The 22012-nt window shown below is 47.9% G+C and overlaps 1 protein-coding gene across 1 annotated transcript in view; it reads right to left on the bottom strand.

The window, feature by feature from the left end:
- TMEFF1 (transmembrane protein with EGF like and two follistatin like domains 1) overlaps positions 1-12970 on the bottom strand; it is a 75524-nt gene extending 62554 nt beyond the window's left edge. Inside the window, exon 1 of the mRNA XM_053397198.1 lies at positions 12480-12970. Coding sequence (XP_053253173.1) covers positions 12480-12657 — 178 coding nt within the window. The 5' untranslated portion in view covers positions 12658-12970. The remainder of the gene's footprint in view (positions 1-12479) is intronic.
- Positions 12971-22012: the final 9042 nt, after the last annotated feature.

The following is a 22012-nucleotide window of genomic DNA, read 5'->3' as shown; positions in this document are numbered from 1 at the left end:
GAGCCTCTCCTCAGCCCCCCCCCCCCGCCAAACCACATCCGCCATAACTGCTGCCTTTTACTCTTTGCAACAGTGCTGACAGGAATCCCGATCAAAGAGGTACCGTATTTTTCGCCCTATAGGACGCACTTTTCTCCCTCCAAAAATGAAGGGGAAATGTGTGTGCGTCCTATGGGGCGAATGCAGGCTTTCACTGAAGCCTGGAGAGCGAGAGGGGTCGGTGTGCACCGACCCCTCTCGCTCTCCAGGTTTCAGGAGAGCCCCAGCGCCAGCCCCACAAGGTCAGGGGACAGAGGGAGACGGAACGCCGCCATCCCGCTGTCTCCCGAAGTGGTTTGGAGGCTGACGGCGGGGAGACCCTGCCGCCAGCCCCGCAAGCTCCAGGGACAGCTGGGAGACGCAGCGCGTCTTCCTGCTGTCCCCAGACCTGATCTGAAGGCGGGTGGCGGGGAGAAGAGCGCTTCTCCCCGCTGCCTGCCCCGCAAGCTCCGGGGACAGCTGGGAGACGCAGCGCGTCTTCCTGCTGTCCCCGGACCTGATCTGAAGGCGGACGGCAGGGAGAAGAGCACTTCTCCCCGCTGCCTGCCCCACAAGCTCCCGGGACAGCGGGGAGACGCAGCGTGTCTTCCCGCTGTCCCCGGACCTGATCTGAAGGCGGGCGGCGGGGAGAAGAGCACTTCTCCCCACTGCCTGCCCCGCAAGCTCCGGGGACAGCTGGGAGGCACAGCGCGTCTTCCCACTGTCCCCGGACCTGATCTGAAGGCGGGCGGCAGGGAGAAGAGCGCTTCTCCCCGCTGCCGGCCCCACAAGCACCTGGGGGGGAAATAAATTTTTTTTTCTTTATTTCCCCCCCAAAAAACTTGATGCGTCCTATGGGCCGGTGCGTCCTATGGGGTGAAAAATACGGTACACAGTGTTACATGTCACAACATCTCAGGCACTTAATAAGGCACACAAAATCTTTTCTGTTTGAGCATAAAATAATCTGTAAAGTCAACCACTTATCATGGTTAAAAAGAGGAAAGCCAGCTTCAAGAATCTCCTTAGAAACATCATCATCATCATCTCGCCCATTTTCCAACTAAAATATGCCAGGAACAGAAGGCCTCTCTATCTGGCCCCCAGGACTATTCCCAGGCCCCCCAGGTGGGGGGAGGCCAAGCCAAGCACCATGGGCTCATTCACCTGGTCATCTTTCAATGCCTTAACAATGCTTTTCCGCTGTCTGCATAGGACAAAAAAAGTCTGCACAAAAGAAGGAGTGGACATGAATCTGACCCAAAAAACCGGCAAAAATGAAAATCCCCCAAGAGAACATTTCAGTCTCCTAGGATACTCAGCTGCTGATCTCAGGGTAACAATACTTCTTTCACCATGAGATCGTAAAACTACCATTCTTCAGAAATATTTTTTTTCATGCATTTAGTTCTTAATCAGGGGCATGGGTTCATCATAATTTTTTATTCTGTGCTGGGTGTTAAATGAGCATAGCATGGTTGGTAGAAATATTTATCACCACCATTACTCTTAATTAGATTTATATAGCTGCCCCTTAATAAACATGTCCTTGGTGGCTTACAAGAAAATATTAAAAACACAGCATACAATAATTTTCTTTTTTTAGGCCAGCAAAAGAAAAGAAACTTCCTTGCATACAGGGAACATTCAATAATTTACAAACCAGAATTAAAACACAATTTAGAAGCATGGGTGATTTTTTAAAAGTCCAACTGTTGCTGAAAGAATCATGGAGAAGGTCCATGGAGAGATGGACCATGAAGGTCCATCCATCTGGAGAGGATGTTCCATGGTTGAGGTGCCAGTACTGAGAAGCCCTCTCTTTGGCAGCCACCCACCTCACTTCACGTGGAGAGCAGGACCTCCAAGAAGGATCTTAGAATTCAGAAAGGCATAGTGCATTACAATTGTTGCTTTTTTTGAATGGGTCGCCATTCTTATATCGTATACTTTGGACCTTTGCATGAAGATATCAGAGGAAATATGGACTTTTAGCATTTCCTAGCCATCTACCCTCACTGTTTTTATTTTCCTCTTTGTGCCCCTGTGCAGATCTCCCAAGCTGAGAATAACACTTCATGCTTCTGATGGTTGTAGTCTTATGAAAGCTTATGCCACAATAAATTTGTTGGTCTTTAAGGTGCAATAGTATGCTTTGTTTTTCTGCTGCAACAGATGAAATACAGCTACCCAACTTGGAATCAGCTTAGCACTGAATTTACTGCTGGAGTACATATTCCTGTTTGAAGACACTAACTGTGAATACACCCTAGGTTTCCTGGCAAGCATGCTAGAGGCGTAACATGCTTTTATTTTATTTTTATTGCTTTGTATCGTTTTACAATCCGGTTTAGTCTTCTTTTAACTCATTAAGGAGTTTCTCATGTAACCAGAGCTCTGAATCTGTAAAAGTATTTCAGTAGCCAAATGGTAAGTCTGTTCACACAAACAGACTGATACAAGTGAGACCAAGAGAACCTTATTCTACAGGAGGGATCTAAAACTGATAAACGAAAAACACTTCTTTTTTCTTCTTTTTTACATTTCTGCCAATAAAAAATGACAGAAGCTGAATTTACTTAATGCTCAGTTTGGACAAGCTCATACAAAACTGATATATAAAGTATTATTTGGTCAGATGAAGCCTGTGATGCTACGGCAAAGTTACTAGGAATTTCAGAAGCAGGTCCCACTGAAAACATATTTAGCACTGGGTTCATAACGGATGGCATCATGTTACAGATATATCATCTAGTTCTTATTTCCAAAACACTTTAACATGACAACATGAAATGGAACATGTAGAGAAAGAGGTCTGGATATGCAGACAGGAGCTGGCTTATTTCCAAGTGCCTCTAACTCAGTTCTGTGGGTCAAAGTCAATAAGTTACAATCAGGAACATACCAGGGTAAAAAGAAGGTAAAACATTATCTTCTCCCCAGACACTGGCAACTCCAGCAAAAAGAATTCCTCCAGTTTAAGAGAATGCTTCCATTCACTCCTATGGGATGGGAGAAAATGAGGCACCACAAGGTGGTGGTGTTATAATAGTGCAAAAACCCACCTAGTATTCCTGAAAAATGGTAGCCAAGTTTCCACTGAAAAGTCTCCAATATGGTGCTGGTAGAAGCAGCCTCTTCCAAGGTAGCCTGCAATTTCTACACTGTCAAATTCTACCATAATTTTGATCCTGTTTTGCTAGTCTGTTTGGTTGTTTCAGTCTAGACTGCATATCAGAATTATGAACACGCTTCAGAATAACAACCAATTAATAATTCCCACACATAATCCAACCGATACTAATGCATGACGAGGTTTTCAAGCTGAAGTTAAGACTCCTTGCAAATGAAGCTGCTTGATTGTTGATTAAGATGTTTCCCTAAACCCTGCACTTAATAACAAGTTGTGATCACTTGCTTGGATAACATGTGATAACATGCTTGCTTGGCAAACTCTAGTCCAGAATAAAAAGCACTGAGCTTGTTTTGTACTCTGCAGGATAAGACACAGCCCAGAAGAAAGCTTTCTGGACCTGGCCCATTGTGGATTTCCATTCAGTCCTAGACTAGAGCTGTAAAATTTGCTCAGACATATTTACTCTCCAAAACCACTCAGCAGTTTGATGGCTTCACAATGTGTCCCCAGTTGCTCTGACTTTTTTGTTGGCATCCATCTGTCTTAAGAAACAACTGAGTGCACCTCCTGGGGTGAAATCAAATCGCTGAAGAATCACAGCAACTGCTGTGGCTGCAGAGACCAGTAACTTGTAACTGCTGTCTCCCGCATTGTTTTTGCTGTGTTAGCAGCACCAAAGTGACCTCTCTGGGGCACAAGCCTGGGCAGGGTGTATGGAGGTCCTGAGCTGCCCAGGTGGCAACCCACAAACCCCTGCCTCGCTGATACAATCCAAAGGAGAGCAATGCATTTGGCACCAGCTTGCTGTCAGGAGTTGCTGAAAGGTGGCATACAAGATGCCATCCAACTGCCTTAGGGACTCCACTTCAGATCTGTGTAGGGTTTACTCCTTAGCATTTTCTTCTTCCAAAGATGTCCTGCAAGTCAGCAGGTACAGATTCTTCCACGGGGTTTACTCCCGAAGCCTTTTTCACAAATCAGTATAGCTGCAAGGCTTAGGTCCTTTTCTCTTCTTCCCGGGTTGATGAGCCCCATCTGCCCCCACTTCCCTCTACAGCTCGTACAGAAACTGCCTTCTTGATCGTTGGACCCACTATTGGTCTCAATCTGCCAGAGCCTGTCTTTGCATGCAGGAGAAGTCCCTAACATTCCAAGTATTTGAGAGCCATCGGCTACCCTCACCTGGTTTAGCCAGCCGTTCCCGAGGTGTGGCTTCTGTTACATGCTGACAGCTTCTAGGAGCCACAGGTGGGAGCTGAGTACAGGATGGAGACCAAAGGTGGACAAACTACCCCAGAAGAAGCACAACATGTCCCCCACCAGAGGTACTACCCCTCTCCTAACACCCCATACACATAGTTGCTCTGACTACTGAGACACAAACTAATTTTAATATACATTGAATCCAACTATGGCAGTCAATGAGGTATGAGATCAGGAAAGAAATGCAATATCTAAATAGACACAGTAAAGTTGTCACTGTAGATTAAATTACTAATCAACAAGCAAGATATATCTGAAAGTACTCTTTGTATTGTTTTAGATTAGCTGTCCTCTTTAAATAAGCTGTCATGCCTTTTCTCCCTGTTGTTCTTATAAGCCTGCAAGTCCCCATTGTATGCCTACCATGTTTTTCTGAGGTCTTTTGAAAGGCTCAGAATACCACTTGCTGCTAAACAGGAGAGGGAAGGAGGAAAATTTGCATGGAGAAGTAGGCAAACTGCATGAGAGGCACTTAACAATCCCCTCTGGCTGCGGTTCCTTGGCATGCATTTCTTGCATCATACAGCAAAGTAGCTGGGGGAGGAAAAGGGTTGCAGAGAAAAGCTGTGAGGAAGGGAAGAGTTAAACACCCCTCTCCTGTCAGTGCTACCCAGCAAATGTCACCCTTTCCCTCCCTGCTATTTTGCAGGGACTGTGGTTCCACAGCCTCTGTTTGTAGCAGAACATCTCTCTCAGCTGAAATGCGAACCCCAGAAATAGTTTGCAATTTCATTTGAACTATAAATGCTTTCCAGCATGTCTATGATCAAGAAAAAGCAGGTGCAGGCTAACGGAAGCCCATTCTATGACAGTAAGCTGGGGCTACTTGTCCATTAAGATGATCAATGCTGCCTTTGCATTACTGGCATCATCTGTCAGCAAAGCTCATGATTCCCTTACTTCCCATCTTCCCTAGTATTTCATTATTATGAGACCTATTTCATTACTTTTATTTCCCATACACCATTACTAATACACCATTGCAGAATGTCTCCTCTTTTTTGCTTCTGTTCCCATGCATTTACAGGGGGTGGAAAGAGATGTCTGAAGTGTTATAATGGGTTTTTATGATTCTTTCCACCCTGGAAAATTTGTCAAGCCCAAGACAAATGTTTAGTGAAATGAACGCCTTCATTCCACACACACACACCCCACCATATAAACATGCTCCTTGAACTGTTCATTGGGTAGGCAAAGAACCCCCTTTCCTACAAAGAGCAGCTTCCGTCGAGGAGGGGAAAACTGTAAGTGGTTTCAGAGCAACTGATGTTGCTGAAGATAAGTAGGTGTGGACTTAATCAGCCCTTTGGATGGGAAACCACTGGATGAACTATGTAAGAACAGCATACAAAATCAATTATAAGGAAAAAAATCATGAGGAAGAAAGGCTTTCAAGAAAATCTGGGTAAGGCTCATAGTTGACAGGGCACAGGCTTTGCATTCAGAAATTTCCAGGCTCGGCCAGCAAAAGATTCACAATTAATGTGGCTGGGAAAGGCTTCTGCCACAGAGTTAGTGCCAGTCAGTCAGAGCAGACAATACTGGATTAGATGGACTCATAATCTGACTGCATCCAGCAGAGTTTTTTTACACCTCAGCCCATCTGGTCGGGGGGGGGGGGGTGTTACTGGAACTAAGCATTCAGGTTTTTTTAAAAAAAATATGCCCCAAGGTATCTCCAGTTATCTGTGGCACCTTAAAAATTAACTAACCCACTTATTATGGGATAAATTTTCATGGATAACAGCAGTCCACAAATGCTTATGCCAGAATAAATTGGTTACATTTTAAGGTGCCACAAGACTCTTGGTCGTTTTTGTTACAAGATGCTATCATAGCTAACCCTCCGTTCTGCAACTTGTATAAAGTATCTGCATTTTAAAATGCCCATGATTACTCTTACTTTGCATAATTTAGTCTTCTTCCATTAGGCAAAAGGAGGAGTAATAACCTATGCAGAACACTGACTCTACTTGAAGATGGGAAAAGCCAAGGCTTTTTTATCCAGTCAGAATCCACCAGAACTCAGCTCTGGCACCTCATAGGTGGGTGCAATTGCCATTATAAGAGCACAAGGGAGGTGTCTATGGTGAGTTCTGGTGTCTCTTTTTCTAGAAAAGTAGCACAGGGAAAAACTTAGTCCCTCCTTTGGCACCCAAAATTCTTGAAGAGGTTGGCATATATATACAGAACATATAATAGCTGAGATACTTAGGAAACTGAATTCTGCTACCAAAGCTACATTTTGCAGCTTTCCTGCAGTTTTGCTGTTCAGTTGTTCCTTGGAGACCAGCTGCCTCCTGCTCACAGGATTGGTGGCAGAGAGACATCTCTCACGTGTGCTCAAAACAGTCGGGGGACACTTCTCTCCCCCCCCCCCACTCCAATCCAGCATGAAAAAAGAGGGTCGTCTGGCTGAAAAGCACAGGGTGAGCCAGAAATCAACCTGAAGCTGTTACATCCTTTCAGCTGCTTTAGGAACACCAGTTCTTTAAAAGCAGGACAGCTTTGAAACAAGGGAAAGGTCACACCAGGCCCAGGAAGGTTGCGCTCTCTCCCTTCTCAGGAAGAATATCACAGCAAGGGAGGAAATGAGCCTTTGGCAGGATAAGAAACAGATGCAGGGATTTTGCTTTCCAATCTGCCCCCTGCTCTGCTAGAAAGAACTCTACCCCAATTGTCAGCTGCCCTAGAGGAGAAGGTTGTACTGGTCTCAGTTACTGGCCAAAGAATGACCGGCAGCTAGGGATGCTGAAGCAGGGATGCTGAATTCCTACCTAGCAAGGGCACAGGCCTGACCCCTACTGGATGTTAAGGACCATTAATTCCTTTCCTCTTCTGTCCAGATCTCCCTTCTTTTTCTACCTTTTCCTTTTCCTTCCCTTCTGTCTTCCTTTTCTATAGTTGGGAAGCCCGAGGGTAAGGCCTGTGGCTTATTTTCATTTAAGTACCAGTTAACACAAGAAATAAATAACAGCAGCACAGATGCCGTGTCCTTTTGAATGATCCCTACAGAAGATGCCAATTTTGTTTGCTTAAGTAAATATGAGTGCAGGTGAATGCAGATTCACCAGATCACTCATTTCTTTAGGAAAATAAGAACTTTCCTCTCCTTTTCAGGACACATGAAGGATACCACCTAGTTACACCTAGGTAACTAATCACCTAGTTACAAGCAGGTCACCATGCTGGGTTTCTATGTCTGTCTCATTGCCCCTTTTTGTTTACTAGTTGTGCCCCCATGAACTTAACAGGAGCTTGACCCGAAAGAACTCTGTAGGGTAATCTCTTCCTTGTGGAAATAAGTGGCAGGGAAAAACTTCACCTGCTAAATTTCTGAGAGGCTGACTTCTGCTAAAAGACAGAAGAGCAGGCTTATTGAAAGCAAAGGTTGTTTCAGTGCAGAAGGAACTCTTATAGCTCTGAGCTGAAGAGTGAGGCTAAATGCAAAACCAACTTCATTCTCCAGATGCGCAAGCAATGCACAAAACAAAGCTTCCTAAATTTGGATGGGAACAGTGTGGTCCTACCTGTGATCTGAGGTTGCCATCATCCCTGAACATTGGCCATGCTAAGCTGAGGATGGTGGGAGTTAAAACACCTGGTAGGTCACTTTCTTGGGCTCCATGATCACTGCAGATGGTGACAGCAGTCACGAAATTAAAAGACGCCTGCTTCTTGGGAGAAAAGCAATGACAAACCTAGATAGCATCTTAAAAAGCAGAGACATCACCTTGCCAACAAAGGTCTGTATAGTAAAAGCTATGGTTTCCCCAGTAGTAATGTATAGAAGTGAGAGCTGGACCATAAAGAAGGCTGACTGCCGAAGAATTGATGCTTTTGAATTATGGCGCTGGAGGAGACTCTTGAGAGTCCCATGGACTGCAAGAAGATCAAACCTATCCATTCTTAAGGAAATCAGTCCTGAGTGCTTACTGGAAGGACAGATTGTGAAGCTGAGGCTCCAATACTTTGGCCACCTCATGAGAAGAGAAGACTCCCTGGAAAAGACCCTGATGTTGGGAAAGAGGGAGGGCACAAGGAGAAGGAGACGACAGAGGATGAGATGGTTGGACAGTGTTCTCAAAGCTACCAGCATGAGTTTGACCAAACTGCGGGAGGCAGTGGAAGGCAGGAGTGCCTGGCACGCTCTGGTCCATGGGGTCATGAAGAGTTGGACACGACTAAACCACTAAACAAAAGGTCACAGGTTTCCTACCTCTGCCCTAAACAAAGCAAGCAGGTCCACGTTCTGATGTACAGCATCTCCACCCGGATGTAGCAACAGAGCTGAACAACTATCACAAAATGAATACATGGTCTTATGTCCTTAGATAATCTGACTAAAGTATCCTGTCCCCTTCTTCCCACTGCAGCAGCCTGCATGCCTCTGTGGGGGTGGGGTGTCCTCCTGAACAATGTAGGATGGGGTACGGGGTCAGGGAGGAAAAGATGGAAAATCTTATTTCCATGAACTTCCTTTAAACTTATTTTAGGATCTATGCCACTATACAAAGACCACTATCCCATTCAACCAAAAGCCCAGAGAACAGAGGAAGGAGATGCAGCTTCCACAGCTAACTTCTACCTTATTTTCTTTCTGGTAAAGATCCAGTTAATATGTAACTATTGTGGTAGGATTGTCTGGTGACTCGATCTCACAGCAAACCAAATAATGTCTGAATGAAAGAACTACACAGGATCTCAGGGAACTCATTAGAACTGCTTGTGCCAACATCCGCTGGCTTTTACGGGAAAAGAATGTCAATGTGGGTTATACCTATGTAATCCTGGTGAGGTTATGTGATTCTGTCATTTGGTTATTCCTGGTACAGGGAAGGGAGACCCATACAAAATGAGTAATAATGTGTGTTTCAGGAGCACATGGACAACCTCAACAGCAGTTGCAGTAAAATGGCATCAGTATGACATGGCAGGAACACATTGAAGAAGCAAAGTGGAAAGATGAGAAACATGGTTCCCACAAGACTAGTTTATCAGTTTGGGGAAGTAGAGGCCGCACACAAAAAGATCAGCACTTAAACCTTGAAAAGAGCATCTACGCAGTGGCACAATTCAGATGAATTAATTAGGCTTGAAAATCTGAACTGTAGTCAAACGAAGTAACTTTCAATCTAAGGAAAAGTCTGTGGAATTGTGCAGGCTGAAGATCCTGGCTTGCCAAAGAAAATCTTCACCCGAAAAAAGCAAACAACACTGCTTTCCACTCCTAGCTTTCATTTTATATTTTTGTGCATGTTCTACTGGTTCCCATCACTCTGCATGTGTCATTTCACCTCTTTGCTTTGAGAACACTATTATTTTGTGATACAAAGACATCACTTTAATGTTCTACACTTTATTTTGGAAACTAGATTTGTTTGCTAGCTTTCTAAAGTGAATCTTACAGAGTTCCCTCCCCCCCACGTGGTAATATGTACCTGTCAAGTAAGCTGGTATTTGGCAGTAGCACATTAACCTACTAATCTTTCTTTGCATAAAACTCAAACAGTCATCTCAGGGAATGCAAAAGGGGCAGGAGTCAAGGATGGAAGAACAGTGATTTACTCCCCAACACCACCAACATGTCTGGTATTGGAGCATGAAGAACACAACAAGTGAACAGAGAACAAACAAAGATGAAATTTACATTGTGGCTTTTGCGTCATGTGCCTCTCTGAGAAATTTGCTAATCAATATTGGCAGAATCTAGTGATGGTACTCTAAATTGAAAGTACTATAAAATGATGTTTAAATATAAATGAAGAAGGAAACTCCCAGCGCAAAACTGCCTTAAGACTGCGATCCCCAGCACACTTGCCAGAGAATAAGCCCCACTGGAAAGTGGTCTGTGCTTATGGTACAAAAAGGACCACATAGCACGAGGTGCTCAGAGTCTGCTTACAAAGTGGCAACTGCCTTCATCTCACAGGGAAGACAATGGGTTTGGAAGACACCAAGTACCTCTCATGAATCTCTCATCAATCTGGCACTAGCAGTTGCACGTAATTTCCACTGGCAATCATTTCAGAGCAATCATCCATGCTTTTCAGATGAGAAAGGGAGAAGAAACAGCTTGAACGCTTTGAGGAAGGTAAAATACCTAGTCTGGAGGAGGAACTAAACAGAAATATCCTTAAGAAAAATATTAGTTTAGAAGCACAATCCCAGTTATAAGCTTATGTATTTTCTAAGTGTTCCTGTTTAGATTTCTATTATTCTGGGGGGTGGGTATTTTTTTACATTTTTAAAATGAGTATTGTGACATTTACACAACACATGGAAAGACAGGATAAAGCAGCCAAGTGACATGGCTCTAATATTGTTTTTTAAAATATAATATTTTCTTTGATTCTAATGCATTCACAGCAACAATCCTTTTTCTTGGTGACCAGCTTCACAGCACAGGCAGCAGATTTGATTTTAGGATTTGTATTGTATTTAGGAACACTAAGAAGCAGACAAAAAGCAAGGTGACTACCTAAATGGGTTACAGATACCTGAGCACCTCTGCATTCTCTGCTTCTCACACCGTTCTCTTAAGCAAGAGAGGTGACAAAGGGGGGGGGGGAGAGAAAGGTATGGGTTGCATTCATTAGCTGGGGTGATGGGCCTGAACTCAGGAGACAGAAACAAAAGAGACAATTCCACCTCCTGATTTTGGGGCTGAGACTTTGCTCCTACTTTCAAGAAAAAATATTCCCCTCCTTGTGTGACAACTAAAATAAAAACACATTCTGAGACCAGGGCTGCAAGGTCTTTGTTCCCAGAAGCATGAAATGAACTGGCACCCCCTATCGCCACCAGTTCCGGATACATGAACTGTTGACTCCTCACTGCCCACACAAGGTCAGTGCTCTCATTCCCGGATTCGCTGGACGCCTCCCTATTTTCATGACCTCAACCGTGCACCGAAGAGATCAGATGCATTGCATGGGTGTATGCACAACAGTCCTACATGTGTGTCTGCACCAGGAAGGAAATGCACGCGTGATAATATCTATGTATGGGAAACACATAAGCACAAGGATGGAGAATTTGTGCAAGAGAAGATAAAGAGTGCTTGTATGTGCATGAGGTTATACAGCCAGTGTTTTTCATATCACATTTGGAACCAGACAGCATTCAGTTTCTGAAATAACTGGTACTGGGGCTTGAGAGTCCCTGTGCTCCCCCCCCCTGCCTGCCTGAAATTCACATCCTCCAAGTTAGGAAACTATCCTAATTCAAGTCCCATTAAACTCAGAGGAATGTATACTGAGTAAACATGCTTACCAGCAGGTGAGAACTACATTACACTTCTCTGATTTGATGAAAAACCTCTTGCAGATTAACAGAGGAATCCTACACATATCTCTATTCCATGTAAGGCATACTGAATTTAATGAGACTTGCTCCTGGGGTCTGCAGCCTAAGGCACTCCGTTATTTAAAAGCACAGTCTAGAGTAGCTCGAGGCTCTGAAACGAAAGGAAACCTGGAACCTTAAAAATAAAAATAATAAAAGTCCCTGTTCACCCATAAAACTGGCTGGTTCGCCTTCCCGAAGTCTCCCAGACTTGCCTGCCTCACTGGACGCTACTATGATTAACCTGACCCATTTCCTTAGAACTGGGCAAGAGAGAAACACAAACTCACTAAAATAAAAGAAGCGCGAAGGAAGCAAAGCGAAGGTGCGCGCGCGCGGAATCAGAGGCGCACGCTCCACGCCACGACGCCTTCGATCCTATGCATGTTTCTTTAGAAACAAGTCCCACCAAATTCATTCGGACCAAGCACGCGCGCAACATTGGACTAAGTGGGGGGGGGGAGAGGGAGAAAGAGAAAGAATGTATGTGCACGAAGGTTTTTAAAATGAGCGACTGACAGCGAGGCAAAGATGGGGCTGGCGATGGAGCTTGGAGAGCAAGGGAGGGGAAGGTACACGAGGCGCGCACGGGGGGGGGGGGGGAGACGGCGGGTATTGTGAAGGAGCCCATGTGGCGAGGGAGCAAGGATGCTGAGCGCCGCGGCCCCGCTCCGCCCTGCCCGCCGGTGGGGGCGTCGTCGTCCCGGGCGCTTACCTGAGCAGTTGCTGCCCGCCTTCCCTTTGCCGGCGGCGCAATCCGCGGCCGGCGCGGCCGGCGAGAGCGGGTTGGACGTCCGCGCCGGGGCCAGAGCGCACAGGGCCACCGCGAGCGCCAGGATGGCGGCGGCGCTGCAGCAGCCGGGCGAGGCCCGGGGCCGGGCGGGGGCCGCCATGGCGAGGGCTGGCGAGAGGCCGGGGAGGGGGCCCGCTGCCGCCGCCGCAGGGCCCAGCTGGGGATCAGCGGGCGCCGCCCGGAGGAGCGCGGACCCGCCGGCCTTGCTGCTGCCAACCAGCCCTCCGCATCCCGGGCCGCCTCTGGGCTCTTCGGAACCGCGGCAGCTGCTGCTCGACCCTCCTCCTCCTTTTCCCCGGCGCCCTGCCTCTTCCCGGAGCCCCTTTGTGCGCTTCGGTGGCGGCGGCTGCTGCTGCTGCTGCCGTCGCGGGCGATGCTGCCGCTGCTACTGCTCCGGCTACAACAAAGGGATGGGAGGGGGTGGGAGATGGAGGGGAGGGCGAGAGTCGGGGAGTGGGGGCCACGTGACGCTGCTGCTGCTGCCGCCGCCGCCAGCCTCCTCCCTCGGGACCGGGGCAGGATAGGGGGTCCGGCGCCGGCTGCCACGCCCCCCTCTTCCGGACCGCCGGCCACCACGCCGACACCCCGGTGGAATCGGGGCGCGTTCCTCCGCCTGCGCGCCCGCCTTGGGAGAACGATCTCTCCCCACCCGCCGCCGCTCAATCCATCGACGGTAATCGGGAGCCCCGCTCTCCCACCTCGTCTTTAGGCACACTTGGGGAGAGAGCAGGAGTCTCCCCTCGCGAAAGCAAGCAGGCCACGGGTGCGCTGGTAGAGAAGGGGAGCGATGGCTTGCCAAAGACTCCCCCCCCCCGGTTGGTTGGGTATCTGTCCCCCGCTGCTCTCATTTACTTGGGAGTAAAGAAACGCCCAAGGCAGAAGGCTGATCGCGGAAGAATTGATGCTTTTGAATTATGGCGCTGGAGGAGACTCTTGAGAGTCCCATGGACTGCAAGAAGATCAAACCTATCAATTCTGAAGGAAATCAGCCCTGAGTGCTCACTGGAAGGACAGATCCTGAAGCTGAGGCTCCAATACTTTGGCCACCTCATGAGAAGAGAAGACTCCCTGGAAAAGACCCTGAGGTTGGGAAAGGTGGAGGGCACAAGGAGGAGGGGACGACAGAGGACGAGATGGTTGGACAGTGTTCTCGAAGCTACCAGCATGAGTTTAACCAAGCTGTGGGAGGCAGTGGAAGACAAGAGTGCAGTGGCGTAGCGTGGGTTGTCAGCACCCGGGGCAAGGCAAGTAATTTGCACCCCCTAACCCGTGGATTTTAGCACTCGAGTGTGAGCGCCCCCCCCCCAGATGTTGCGGCCAGTGCGGCCGGCCCCCCCTGCAACCCCCCACGCTACGCCACTGGGGCTGGGGGCGAGCGAAGGAGCCAAGGACCCCCCCAAAGGCTCAGCAGGAATTTATTAAATTTATTATTTGCGGAGACCCCGCGGGCTGAGGGGCTGGGCCGAGGGGATGGCGGCGGTGTCGGGGTGCGGAGGCTGCCCGTGCCCGGCCAGGCGTCAGTGGCGGCAGCGGCGCTGCTGCAGCGGCTGCTCCTCCTGCGAGCAGTGAGTGGAGCGCAGCCGCGGCGGCGGGGGGCGCAGGCGCTAGGGCGCAAGGCTGGCGGTGGCGGCGGGGAGCCCGGCGGAGGAAGGAACTTGTCCCTTCCCTCTGGACTCGCGCCCCCCCAGATGTTGCGCCCGGTGCGACCAGCACCCCTGGCACCCCCCACGCTACACCACTGCAAGAGTGCCTGGCGTGCTCTGGTCCATGGGGTCACGAAGAGTCGGACACGACTAATCGACTAAACAACAACAACAAAGAAACACCACTTAGTGCTGGGCGAGGAGCAAAGCCCATTGCCCTCAGTAGGAAGCCTATCCTGGAGAACTCCCTGCCACGTGCTATTTCCATATAAAGTAGGTTCAGGATTCAGGTGTGAGTGCTCTGTAACTTCCTCCTCCTGAAGTTTGGCAGAGGCAAAAAGGTCGGGGCAAACAAGCAGAGATGCACCTAGGCTCCCTTGCACCCTAGGTAAGGAGCTGAAGCAGCACAGCACCCCCACTCTGTATTTGTGTCCCTCCCCACCACCGGAAACTAAGAGAGAGAGCTTTTTGACACCTTTTGCACTCCACCCGTGAACACATCTAATTGTGCATGGGTGGGCTCCTAGCCATTCCAAGCTAGTGTAGAGAGATGCATTTTTGTGACCCCCTAGTCAACCCTGGGTACACCCCTGCAAACAAGTTGCTTGCCTGGGGGTACTGCTTTGGTAGCTTCTGCTTGGCTCAAGTGAAAGGGCACACAGCTGTACTGTGGAGCTACCATTAACACAATCAGATGGTCTGAACCAGGGGTCAGCAACCTTTTTCAGCAGTGGGCCAGTGCACCATCCCTCAGATCATGTGGTGGGCCGGACTATATTTTTTGGGGGAAAATGAACGCATTACTATGCCCCACAAATAACCCAGAGATGGCAGTTTAAATAAAAGCACACATTGTACTCATGTAAAAACACCAGGCAGGCCCCACAAATAAGCCAGAGATGCATTTTAAATAAAAGGACACATTCTACTCATGTAAAAACACACTGATTCCCGGGCCATCTGCGGGCCAGATTGAGAAGGGAATTGGGCCACATCTGGCCCCCGGGCCTTAGGTTGCCTACCCCTGGTCTGAACCATCTACCCTGGCCTTAAATAACCAATACAGAATTAAGCCTGTTGTTTTCAGATGGGTTAAGGCTGTTTTGTTTTGTCTGTTGAGTTCAGTGCTGGTTTGTGGCCTATAGACTTGATTTTCGTATGCAGCAGAATATGATTCAGGTTGGTAAGATGCTGGGGGTGAAGGAGCAGAGACACAGAATGTAGAAGCATTCGGTTTCAGACAGAGGCAAGGTTTTCTGGGGAGTGTGAGGTGGGCCGCCAGATGTCATTTGTGGCTGAGCTGGGATTTGCACCAAGACCTCCTTGATCCAAGTTCAGCTCCCCAGCCATTGTGCATGGTTTATTAGAGGAGGCACAAAACAGATACCGGTCTCTCTTCATTCAGCCAAGAGGTAAATGCACAGACACGCCACATCTTGCCTCATTATCCCAATCAATAGAGCATAAGTGACTGAGTGTCTTTCCAATTGTCAGGGAGAGGTGGGTGTTGTTGGAGAAAAAAATGTCAGTTCTCTTCCCTGTTGTAGGACTCCCACCTCTGAGCTTCTTTAAACAAACCAAGTGCCTTCCAGTTTCTGTCAGGTGAGCCCTGTACCCGGGTAACATCTGTGCTTTGCCACCAGCCAAACATTTTACTGGGGAAGGCTCAAACCTTGTCCAATTGCTACTGCAGAATAACTCCTTTTACTGCTAGTTAAAAAAACACAACGCAGCCTAGTCCCTAGGCATGTTTCCCTGGAAGTTAGCAAGCTCTTCTTTCAAGGTAAACATCTGTTGAATTGCCACCTGAAGAGAGGTTGGGGTAAACAAGTCTACTTTGAGGCTCCTTGCATTGAATTAGAAACACAAACTTAAACCAGTTGCCAACTTAAATACCTAAGCTCTCCAACTTTTCTGGGGGGGGGGAATAGCCCTGAGTGTTTAAAAACTTTGTAAATATTTTTATTATTAATGAGAAGAGAGACAAAATTTCTGTGCCTTAGAGGTAGTCCTTGCCAGAAACCCCAAGAGGGACCCACGAACTAGTGAGAGAGAGAAGTGCTGTTGAACTGATTGGAAACGATATCCTGTGCTTGATCAGCATATAAGTGACAAGAAAGCTTCTCTCTCCTGATCCTTTTCAATATGCCTTTGCATGGACAGAAAAGCAAAGGGAAGGCAAACAGGCATGGCACTTCTTAGCTCCCCCTCCCTCTTTTCAAATATTTCTTCCATGGGCTGTGCAAATCTTGCAAAAGGGGAAGGGAACAGAGTTAGCACTTTTTCCATTCTGGGGCTTTTCCTCCCTTCCAGCCGGGGACCTTGTGAGGTTGAGCCTGCATTGGAACGGTCTAGTCAACTTTCCAGTCTTGCTTTTGATAACGGCCTCTGCTGGTTAATCATTTGTCATTTCAGAGCAACTTCATTAATAAGAGTTGTCCTTCCTTCCTTCCTTCCTTCCTTCCTTCCTTTCTTTGATTTTGATTTTAATTTTTGCAAATGTACTGAGAAAAGGAAGAATCACAGTAAGTGATAATAAAATAATAAAAATACTCAATTGATTCGGCGGGGAGGGTGCAGTTATTCCATGAACAGCAAAAACAGAGGAGGTGGAATGGCCTCAGAACTTCTCCCAACATCCTTGAAAAACCTAAAGAGTTTTTCTATCCTCCTTCTCCTGTCCAACTTTGTGCCACCACAGCTGCCCAGGCGAACCTTTCGTTCCAGAAAGGAGTGGAGGAATTAGAGTTGCAAGAGGCCCTGTGAAGTCCAGCAAGTGGTCTGTGCTGCAGAAACTGCTTGCATCAGGTTGGGACCTTAGATGGCTTAGATAGCTGCCTTTGCATTATGCTTCATAACGTCCTGGCTACCAGTCACAGGAGAACATGGACTCAGATGATGTCACCCCCCAAAAAAAGCTTTAGTGCTGAGATCTGTGATACATATGCAAAAACGCTGTTCAAAGGCGTAGCAGGCAACACAACATATCTTCGCAAAGGTGCAGTTACCCAACAGCACTGCAGGAGATACGGCCACTCAAGCAAAGACGACATTGATCCAACAACAACATAGAAACCCAGAATTGTAGAGCTGGAAGGGACCCCAAGGATCATAGTTCTGCCCCCTGGAGTGCAGAAATCTCAGCTAAAACTTCCTGGAGAGATGGCAATCCAGCCTCTGCTTTAAAACCTCCACAATCTCCTGAGGAAGTCTGTTCCACTGTCGGACAACTCTTGCTGTCAGAAAGTTCTTCCTGATGTTTTGTCAGAATCTTTTTTGTAACTTGAAGCCATTGGTTTGGATCCTACCCTTCAGAGCAGGAAAAAACAAGCTTGCTCCATCCTCCACGTGACAGCCATTTAGATATTTGAAGATGGCTATCCTATTTCCTCTCTGCCTCCTCTTTTCCAGGCTAAACATACCCAGCTCCTTCAATCGTTCCTCATACGGCTTGGTTTCTAGACCCTTGATCACCTTGGTTATCCTCCTCTGCACACATTCCAGCTTGCCAATATGCTTATTAAATTGTGGTGCTCGGAACTGGACACAGTACTCTAGGTAGGGTCTGACCAAGGCAGAATAGAGGTGGGACCATTACTTCCCTTGATCTGGACACTGTTCTACCGTTGATGCCCCATCATGCAATCCTGGTATAAAGGAAAGGGCCAGCACAGTTTAGCAAAGCCTGCTGTTCTGTTCTTTAGTCCTTGCTAATGTTCTGCCTGGGCGACTGGACCTGCTCCATCTGTTCACACCTCTGTTCATGCCTTCAGGACCTAGGTGAATGGGTCAATGTCACTGCCTCCTGCAAAGTGGATTGGGGCAGGTGGGGCATCACCCCGCTGTGAGCCAGCCCGCTGGAGCCCTCCCCAAGGTCCTCTGCAAACCACCCATCAGTGCCATCCTGACTTCGGCAGTCCATGACACATAACTTCTTTCTAGAAGCTAGAGACTGACTTTTTAAAAATGAAAGCTCAGAGTCGGGGGTCCCTGCTGGCATGGGCCCAGGTGCAATTACTTCAATTGCGCCATTTAAATCCGGCCTGGTTAAGATCCCAGGAATTCCTGTAGCCTGGTGTCCAAACAAGTCACTTATCAATCACAGCGCTGACTTAATGTATTGGCTAAACATTCTGACAGGCAGAAGAAGACAGCCTGGCTCATTTAACAGAAATTGCTTAGGTTATGCTTCCTAGCTTGCTTTCTAGATAGGCAGGCCAACTTAGCTCAGAGTCTGGAGCCTTCTTGTGCACTGGGTTGGTGAACCTGTCCTAACTAATCTCCCTTCACTGACTTTAATTGAGGAGCAAGAGAAATGAAGAGCAGAAACAATGCAGCAATTGATAATACTTGAATTCAGCAATGGCAATAGTAGTCATGTTTCAAAGGTATCCTCTCAGTTACCAGTACATACTAATAACTTGGGAAGCTTTTAGATGCAGGGCTCTCTAATTCTGTGCATGCTGTACATACATGTAAGTCCACTGATTTATAGGAAAGAAAAAATTGCAGGAGGCCTAAGAAAACATCACAGTAAAAAAGGTGAGAGAAGACATGGTTATGAATAAGGGTTAGAGTCATTAGAATTTTGGAAATATTACAGTGGTGCCCTGCAAGACGAATGCCTCGCAAGACGAAAAACCCGCTAGACGAAAGGGTTTTTGGTTTTTTGAGTTGCTTCGCAAGACGATTTTCCCTATGGGCTTGCTTTGCAAGACGGAAACGTCTTGCAAGTTTGTTTCCTTTTTCTTAAAACCCTTAATACAGTTGCGACTTGACTTCGAGGAGCAACTCATAGCACGCGGTGTGCTTCTCTGTAGGGGCAAGAACGCGTGAAGGCGGGTTCTGAGGGAGAGGGAGCTTTGTTTCGGCGAAAAATAGCAAGGCGCGCACACTTCCTCCCCACAACTCCCAGTTAGGGAGGCCAGGCTCCGGGGCTCTTCGGACGGGGCTCCTTCCTTCTCCCCCCCCCCAGCGCCCCGGCGGTGACAAGAGCGCCTGCCCGGGCCCTCCGGCGCTCGCCCTGTGAGGGGTGCCCCCTAGCTGCATCTCCGCGCTTTCCAACCCCGCGACGTCAACGGCTGCGGCAAGTTTGCCTCTCAGTGTGTGCGCACGCGAGTGTGTGTTCTCCTCGCCCCGCTCGAGTTAGTCCCGGCGCAGCGCAGGCAGCAGGTGAGGCGCCCTTTGGCAGCGCGGGAGCCACCGGGACGTGTCCCCGCACTCCTCTCCAATGGGCTGGATGCACCCCTCTCCGCTCATGCGCTTCTGGCTGGCTGGCCAGCTGCAGCAGCAACAGGGGCAATAGGCATCCACCATCGCCGACGCTCCCTCCCTCCCTCCTGCCCGCGGCGGGCGGCTGGCTGGCTGGCGCTCTCGCTTTCTTTCGGGCTGCTGCTGCAGAAGGGATTTTTGCACCTACCACGGCGACAGCAGCAGCAGCAGCAAGACGGCGCCGACTGTAGTGCAAAGGGTCGGAGCAAGGCGAGTGGAACCGATCCCGGGGGCTCAGGCAGCAACCTCCGCCTGCCTCCCCCCACGCCCCGCGCCCGCCTCTCCCTCCCAAGCACCCCCTTTTTTTGAGGTTTTTGAAGACTTTGGTGATTTTTGAAGCTTTTCCAAAACTTTCCTGACACCGTGCTTCGCAAGACGAAAAAAATCGCAAGACGAAAAAACTCGCGGAACGAATTAATTTCGTCTTGCGAGGCACCACTGTATAGGAAGAAAACTGACAGTCTTTATATCATCAATAAGAATGTAGGAATTGTTGATTATAGTTCTATCCATATTGTACTGACCGGCAATGCCTCTCCAAGGTTTTAGACAGGGGTACTTTTCACAGAGCTACCTCAATTTGCCAGGGATTGAACCTGTCCCATGTAAATCTACACCATACATTTAAAGCACATGGCTTTCCCCAAAGAATCAGGGAATCTGTAGTTTTTTAAGGTGTTGGGAGTTGTAGCACTACAGTTCCCACAACTCTTTGGGGAAAGCCATTCATAATGTGCTTTAAATGTATGGCAAACTCTTGAAATTTGCTGAGAAGGCTCAAGGGAGATGATGCAAGCTGAGAGAAGGCAAAAGTGAAGGTTTGGGGAAATCCCAGTAAATTCTGCCTTCTGCATCTTAAGTTTGAAACACAATGATCCAATATCCAGCCAGGTATAGCTATAAAACAATGGGAAATATTAGTATGAGCAGAAGGAGAGAAAGAAGTGATCATGAAAATGGTGTGGGATAACAGTGACACTGTTAGCCAAAAGGAGAAATCAGATTGCCAAGAGGGAAAGGGAATGTCTGCACAACAAATGTTCCATCATCATAGCCATCATCTCTCACACACCAGCAGCCAGTCAGTACAACCATATCTCTTACATGCCAGCCAAAGCTGGGTAGAGAAACATTGCTGTGGACCCCTGTCTCTGTGTTAGAGTCACACAGCTCTCTTCCTTGGGCCTATCTACACCATAAACATACAGTATATTGGTTTTATGTATTCCAGTGACCCCTGGGAATTGTAGTTTGGATGAGGGTGCAGAAAATTCTTTTAGAGATGCCCAGCCCTAAAGTTCCCTCTGCTTGACAGATTCTGGTATATTATGGGAAGGCAACATTTATGATGAACCGGTTTTAAGTCTGGAACGTGCATACACACTTTAAAATCAGCCTTAAATTGGCTTAATCAGAAGTCCCATGCTCTCCGCCCCTTGGTCCCCCATGGTGGCGCCTGTGCTTCTTTCCTAGTTCCCACTCTCTGGAGCCTACCGTGAGACTGGTGCCCCTGGAGGGCGGCTGTCTCAGAGGAAGAACTGTTCATATGTGGCTGAAGAGAGACAATGGTCAGTATTGACCTAGCATATACCATCCACTGCCTTGACAGTCTGAGCTGTAAGGTGAAGTTCACGACCGAAAAGACACCGGTCTTGAAAGACCTACAGTGGCTCCCAGTACGTTTCCGAGCACAATTCAAAGTGTTGGTGCTGACCTTTAAAGCCCTAAACGGCCTCGGTCCAGTATACCTGAAGGAGCGTCTCCACCCCCATCATTCTGCCCGGATGCTGAGGTCCAGCACCGAGGGCCTTCTGGCGGTTCCCTCATTGCGAGAAGCAAAGCTACAGGGAACCAGGCAGAGGGCCTTCTCAGTAGTGGCGCCCGCCCTGTGGAACGCCCTTCCAGCAGATGTCAAAGAGAACAACAACTACCTGACATTCAGAAGACATCTTAAGGCAGCCCTGTTCAGGGAAGTTTTTAACGTGTGATATTTTACTGTATTTTTGGTTTTTATGGAAGCCGCCCAGAGTGGCTGGGGAGGCCCAGCCAGATGGGCGGGGTATAAATAATAAATTATTATTATTATTATTATGGTATGTTTCTCAGAGGGTTGCTTTACCATGAGTGCTGTATCTCAGAGCATGCTGCAGCTGGGCCAATGTGCTCCCTTGAACCCCAGAGAAAGAGACACACTTACTGGGGAAATGGTGAGGTTCATTCCGTAGTTGAGCTCTGCCCAGCGTTGGTAGAGAGGGCAAACTCCATGTTCAGGTTCTGTGGTTCATGGTTGCACTCACAGCCTCCGACGATCGAAGAGTCAAGCAACAGAAGGAGGGTAGTATGGGAACCTTTTACACTATATTTGCAGAAACAAAAACAAAACAAAACATGGACTCGTTGGCAGGATTTAAATAAACATTTACAACTTTATTTACACAAAAAAAGAAATTTAACAATGTGATAACATTATATACAAACAGCAGAATGTATCATTTGATGTAATAAACCAGAAATAGAAGCTGAGGGAAGTCAACAGGGAGG

The sequence above is a fragment of the Podarcis raffonei genome, chromosome 7 (genome assembly GCF_027172205.1).
Source record: "Podarcis raffonei isolate rPodRaf1 chromosome 7, rPodRaf1.pri, whole genome shotgun sequence".
NCBI lineage: Eukaryota > Metazoa > Chordata > Lepidosauria > Squamata > Lacertidae > Podarcis > Podarcis raffonei.
The sequence above is the reverse complement of the archived record's forward strand: the minus strand, read 5'-3'. Positions and strand labels throughout refer to the sequence as shown.